The sequence below is a fragment of the Argopecten irradians genome, unplaced genomic scaffold (genome assembly GCF_041381155.1).
Source record: "Argopecten irradians isolate NY unplaced genomic scaffold, Ai_NY scaffold_0521, whole genome shotgun sequence".
NCBI lineage: Eukaryota > Metazoa > Mollusca > Bivalvia > Pectinida > Pectinidae > Argopecten > Argopecten irradians.
In genome coordinates, this window is record NW_027187988.1 from 30,740 (window position 1) to 37,083 (window position 6,344).

The 6,344-nt window shown below is 35.9% G+C and overlaps 2 protein-coding genes across 2 annotated transcripts; both read left to right on the forward strand.

Moving 5' to 3' along the window:
• Positions 1-290: 290 nt before the first annotated feature.
• Positions 291-943, forward strand: LOC138312913 (uncharacterized). The gene is made up of 2 exons (XM_069253627.1): positions 291-637; positions 883-943. Exons 1-2 carry the CDS (start codon positions 291-293, stop codon positions 941-943), a joined length of 408 nt encoding a protein of 135 aa, XP_069109728.1.
• LOC138312914 (uncharacterized) lies at positions 753-4,901 on the forward strand. Its single transcript, XM_069253628.1, has 4 exons — positions 753-1,741; positions 2,181-2,241; positions 2,592-2,737; positions 3,141-4,901. Exons 3-4 carry the CDS (start codon positions 2,596-2,598, stop codon positions 4,748-4,750), a joined length of 1,752 nt encoding a protein of 583 aa, XP_069109729.1. The 5' UTR covers positions 753-1,741; positions 2,181-2,241; positions 2,592-2,595; the 3' UTR covers positions 4,751-4,901.
• The last annotated feature ends 1,443 nt before the right edge of the window (positions 4,902-6,344 follow it).

The window sequence follows — 6,344 nt, forward strand, 5'->3', positions numbered from 1 at the left end:
AGTTCATATACATCACATTGAAATTCACGAAAAAAAACCCAAGGTAATGTGAAAATCCATATAAAAGGCCTATTTAAAAACTGAATTATTTATCTCAAATCATAATCAATCTTTATTATACTGTCTTTCTTCAGTTTGTTGGAGATGGATTATCTCATCACAATGGGAATGAAAGTAGATGAAACAGGTTCGGTCAAGTCAGAGTTTGATACAATAAAATTAGGGTCGCCTACATCCAAGTCTGTACAACAAAATCCGAGTTGCCTATATCCGAGTCACAGTCTCGTACAATGGAATCCGAGTCTGCCACATCCAAGCTACAGTCTGGCACAGCGAAATCTGAGTCACCTACATCCGACTTACAGCCTGGTACAACGAAATCTCAGTCGCCTATATCTGTGTCACAGTCTGGTACAACAAAATCCGAGTCACCTACATCAGAGTCAAAGTCTTGTTCAACTAAATTAGAGTCACAGTCTGGTACAGCGAAATCAGAGTCGCATCCATCCGAGTCACAATCTAGTACAAGGAAATCAGAGTCGGACATACTGGAGTCACAGTCTGGTACAACGAAATCAGAGTTGCATCCATCTGAGTCACAATCTAGTACAAGGAAATCAGAGTTAGACACACCGAAGTCAGTCTGGTACAATGAAATCAGAGTCATCTACCACAGAACCTTCAGTCCTCAGGTAGGGTAGATGAAATAATACCTTTTTCAGCACTAACTGCCCATGCACCTATTGCAGAGATGCCAACAGCTCCGATTTGGGCGGAGCCGCTCCGAATTTAACACTCAAAATCCGCTCTCCGATTTTGTCTTTAAAATCCCCGATTTATTAAGTCAACAACCAAAAATTTTATTTTATCGTATTTTCACAGCTGTCCAGTTATCAAATCGGAAGTCAATGATCGTAATCACTTACGCGCTCTTCCGAAGTGATGTAATTTAAGCGTCTCCAACAAGCGGACCTGTGATCATGACATTGCGCTTCGGCATCTACCTCGTGTTCCATTAAGTAGGAGCTTGAGTTCCGAGGAGTGCCGAGTCAGAATCAACAACAAATATGGCGGAAAAACGTGGTCACGATGACAAGGAAAGCACACCGCCTCGGAAGAAAGTGCGACTCCATAGTCAAAAATACATGTCTGAATATGAACAGTCCTTTCCATGTTTCAGAAAATCGGCAATGGGGGTCAATCATGCGTATTGCACGGTTTGCAATGTCAATATTTCAATATCACATGGCGGCATTGGCGACCTTAAAAAACACATAGGAACAAAGAAGCATGTTGAAGTGGCAAAGTTACGAGAAGGACAAAAAATTTCAAATTTTTTTCCAAGTAAATCTACTTCCAGTGATGACGGAGTTATAAGAGCCGAAGTCATATTTACCAAATTCATTATTGAGAACAATGCCCCATTGACTCTCGCTGACAATGCTGGGACAATGTTTAGGAATATGTTCCCTGACTCTGAAATTGCCAAAAAATATAGTTGTGCTCGTACAAAGTCGACTGCCATTGCGCATTGTTTGGCAGAAGATGATGATCATCAGATCACCAAAGTGATTTCAACTGCACCATTCTCGATTGCCACTGATGGTTCCAATGACTACGGCGATGTGAAATTGTATCCCATTATTGTCAAGTACTTTGATGACACAGTTGGTCTTATTTCAACAACAATGCTAACACTTTCTGAGTGTGAAGGACGAAGTACTGGGGAAAACATATTCAGGTACATGAAATTATAACTCAGTTAAATTTCCAAATTTGTTTATAATCCGTTAGTGTTTGAATTAGTGTTTGATTTTTTGTTGCATGAAAATGATTTGCGAAAACATACTTCAATAAATCCAATATTAATTTCTTGTGTGCTGTCAAAGAAGTGATATTCATAGGATAACTTTAGCTTAGTCTTATCATGGTTTTAAGTTTTGCTGCAGTTAAATGCAGTACATGCATGTTATTGCTGAACACTTACGAAGCTTGGTTAAATTAAATTTTCTTGTTTCTTTTAATCTGTTTAATTTGACTGTGTTTTGATATTATTTTGTTTGATACTGTATGACTCAACACCGTGACTTATCAGGTGGAGTGAAATTGTTTTATATATTACTTCTTTATATTAGTTACTGTTTTAGTTATGTTGGTTTTTGTTTCTCTGTTTTTGACAGTTGCACTGTTCTGTTAGACTGATGGTTGATCTAAAAATTATTGGTCATAATTATATAATTGGTAAGCAAAACTTTCACATATTAAGTTATAAAATTAAAGGCTACATCTCGAAGCTACACGTACATGTATGCATATGGTCTGATGTAAAAATTGACCTTATTTAATTTTATGATTAACTATATAATATACATACTCTCACTCTATGCATCATCTTGTGTACACTACACCTGGTATACTATATATAAATATTGAAAATGCATTTATTACACAATTTGAATTAACTGAATTGAGCTAATTTTAAAATTTTGCCTGATCAAGGAGAAATATTTTGTATAATTAATACTTTAATATGTGATTCAGGTACATGTACTTGCAATTTTGTTAATTACTAGCTTTGATATTTTTGATAGACTGATGGATCATGAACTAAAGGAAAGAGCAATCCCATGGTCCAATTGCCTAAGTTTCGCTGCAGATAATGCATCAGTCATGACAGGAGTACACAAGGGAGTACTGGCTTTTGTGAAGAAGGAAAATGAAAATATATATTTTATAGGTAAGTGTCACAAGCAAAAATCAACATTCGTTTGTGTTACTGCAGTACATTTTGTGGTGGTGAACTACTACTGAATTTTGTTTGTTTTTTCCATCTGTCTGTCTAAAATTTTGTAGGAATTCTGTCTGTCTAAAATTTGGTGGGAATTCTGTTTCTGCACTATAATTTTTATTGTCTACATATTGGATCTCAAACCAAAGTCCAACATACAGATTCACACTATTATAGTAACAGTTTATTTAATAAATCAAATATATATATGTATACATGCATGTGTATGTGAAATATTTTGATAAATAAACACTAAGTTGGTGTTAATGTCATTTTTTTGTTTAACAATTTCTGACTTAATCATGTTAATAGATAAAATATTTTGTATTAAGTGCACACTTTTCTTTTTCAGGCTGTCCTTGTCATCTTATACACTTAGCAGCGGAAAAAGGTGCAAATGTCCTGCCTCTTTCAATTGAAGACCAACTGATACAGGTGTATTATTATTTGGACAAAAGTTCTAAAAGACAAAAAGTGCTTCAGAATTTACAAAAACTTAATGATGTGGAAGTACGAAAAATCTTAAAGCATGTTTCAACCAGATGGCTCTCATTAGGAATATGCCTAAACAGAATGTTGAGCCAATGGGTACCACTCACTGAATTCTTTAAGGAGGAGAGTAAGACCACAACAGGTTCCAAAAGTGTTTCTCAGAAACCTTCAAAACCTGTTAAGGACAAACCTTCAAAACCTGTTAAGGACAAACCATCGAAATCTGTTAAGGACAAACCTTCTAAACCTAATAGTGTTAAGGACAAACCTTCTAAACCTGATAGTGTTAAGGACAAACCTTCTAAACCTGTTGAGAAACTTGTTTCCCCCACAGCATCAAAATCTTCAGCCAAGAAAGTGTCATCCAAAAAAGTTGATAACCAGACAGCATCTTCATCAAAAGGAGGGTTAGATTTCTTATTCTCAAAGGAAACTGATAGTAACCAAAGCAAAAAGCAGCCTGATAAAGGGGAGACAACTTCAAGAAATCCACACAAATCTGACAGCAAGAAGCAGACTGATAGTATGGATAATACTTCACAGAAATCTGAGCCAAATTTTGCTGCTAAAAAGGCAAAATCTATTTATGAAAACTTCAAAAGTAGGAATTTCAAACTTTACTGTTTATTTTTGAAAGCAGTTATTCCTGTGTTTGACAATGCAAATCAGCTTTTGCAAAATGAAAAACCCTGCATTCATATTTTGCACAGTGTGCTGCAGGGATTGTTACAAAGCATTCTTACTAGGTTTGTGAAGCCAACTGTTCTGATTGGATCTCCAGAAAGTGTAAATTTTAAAGACAGAGATAATCAGAAAGAGGACAGTAACCTTTTTATTGGTGTGGAAGCACGTGCATTCATACAGGACAATCCTAACCTTGACACTGATGCATTTTTCAAGGCAGTCAGAGCTTATTTTTGTGCTGTTTGCACATACATGTGTAAGAATTTCCCATTTGGTGATGAGGTATTAGTAAATGCTAGAGTAGCAGATATTACCCAGAGAAAAGACATAGAATTTAATGCAGTGAATTTCTTTGTTCAGAGGTTTCCAGTTCTGGCAGGCATTGTGGGGGAATCTTTAAATGATTTAGAAGAGGAGTTTTTGCAATTCCAAGTACATGAACTAAGTCAAGACATTTTGGATTCAGACAGAATGGATTTAGCATGGTACAAAATTGGAAAGCTGATACACCCTATGACTGGAAATGCCAGATTTCCCTTACTGACCAAAGTGATGCTTGGTATATTGACAATTTTTCATTCAAACACAGACTGTGAAAGAATTTTCAGCTTTGTAACAAAAACTAAAACAAAATTTAGGCCAAATATGAAAACAGGTACTCTGGGTGCCTTAGTCACACACAAGGTTTGCATGAACAGCAGAGGAGAGAGTGCCTTCAAATCAAATCCTTCAACATCCCTCTTGAAAAAAGCCAAGAAAGCAACCTATGAGGCTTTGTCTAAGTAGAACTTTCAAGGAGGCAACCTATGAAAGGCCCTGTTAAAGTAGAACTGTGCATTGAAAAACTGTTTTACACCTTCAGAGTAAAACTGTGCATTAAAAACTTACACCTTTCAGAGTTTAAAAGAAAATAAAAACAAAATGTTCATTTTATTCATTTTAGTGTTAGATTAGTATGTTTATTTCTATATTATCGTCAGCGTCTGGGGGGCGCCCCCCAGACCCCCCACCAGGGCTTCGCCCTGGACCTGACAAGGGGGCTGCCGCCCCCTTGACCCCCTGCTCCTATTTCCTATTACAAAATGTTGGCATCTCTGCTAGTTCTTATTTTTACCCATATAATTTTGAAGGTCAATTAAGATTTGTCAAATGATATGTACTTCATGCAACTGAAATTCAACAGTTCTTGTTTCGTTTTTCCCCAAATTTTTTTATCAAAGTACTGTAAATCCTTGCAGGTTTCAGAGTGGGTGTTATATTGCCATAACTCATGCATGGTGACAGGGTTTTCCTTGCTGTTGTAAGTTGAGCCTGTTAAAAAGTGTTATTTATTAATTTTTCATTTTTAAATTTTATTTAATTTTTACTTTTCATAATTACATGGTTCAAGTTATTCTTTTGGAATGTTTTGTTTTGTGGGTCAGTGTCATCTTTAAAGAACAGGATTTAAGACTGATAAATCAGATACTGGTATTTTGTATTCAAGTGCTAGTATAAAGCTTTATTGTTAAAATTCAATTTAGATTGGTTGCCATCATGGATTTGGTTTTATCTTATAATATGGAAAACCACAAAAGTCTATCAAACAACTGTGAACAGTGTTACACTAGCTAAATCAATCTCTAGGTATTGAGGATGATGTTATTTCAGATTAAAGGCTTGTGGCTAATTTTTCATCCCATCATCATTTCATTCATTGAATTCTATTTTAGAAAATATCTAAAAATAAGACAGAAGAATAATTTTCTAGTAGGTAATACACCACTTGACTCCTGTTTAAATACAAATTGCATACTTTGATATTTACATGTATATCAGGTTGAGAATTGGCCATGGGTGATTTTTTTCCTTCCATCAGGGAAAAAAGGCTGGAGGTCACCAGGGACAATTTCTCATACATTCCTGGACAGTGATGTGAGGGGAGAGTTGACCGACCCCGAAATTGGCATTTTTGGATCCAGAATCTACTACAAATTTGGTGAGAGTATATGATAAATATAGTTCTATTTCAAAAAAGTGTTTAAATTCCATAGCTTGGCATATCATTTAGATTTTCTGCTCTCTGGACATTCTGATGAGATTAATTGAAAAATACATTGTATTGGTGTAGCTTAAACTTGTGTTGGTTAAGTTTGGTTTCAAAGTATTTTCATATTCCTTGTGAATTCCGCTGTTTTTTAGGTCATCTGACCCGAAGGGTCAGGATGACCTATAGTCATCATGTTTCGTCCGTCGTCGTCCGCCGTCCGCCGTGCGTTAACTTTTCACATTTTGAACTTCTTCTCAAGTTCTACCAGTGCCATTTAGCTGAAACTTACATGAAATGATCCTGACATGGTCCCGACAAAGTGTTGTTATTTTTCGGGTCGATCCGAAATCC

Excerpts from the sequence above, each read along its gene's own strand:
- LOC138312913 (XM_069253627.1), top strand. The coding sequence starts at position 291 with ATGGAATCCGAGTCTGCCACATCCAAGCTACAGTCTGGCACAGCGAAA. Across the intron at positions 638-882 it reads TCAGAGTTAGACACACCGAA|CTGTCCAGTTATCAAATCGG; the intron begins GTCAGTCTGGTA and ends GTATTTTCACAG.
- LOC138312914 (XM_069253628.1), top strand. The coding sequence starts at position 2,596 with ATGGATCATGAACTAAAGGAAAGAGCAATCCCATGGTCCAATTGCCTA. Across the intron at positions 2,738-3,140 it reads TGAAAATATATATTTTATAG|GCTGTCCTTGTCATCTTATA; the intron begins GTAAGTGTCACA and ends TTTCTTTTTCAG.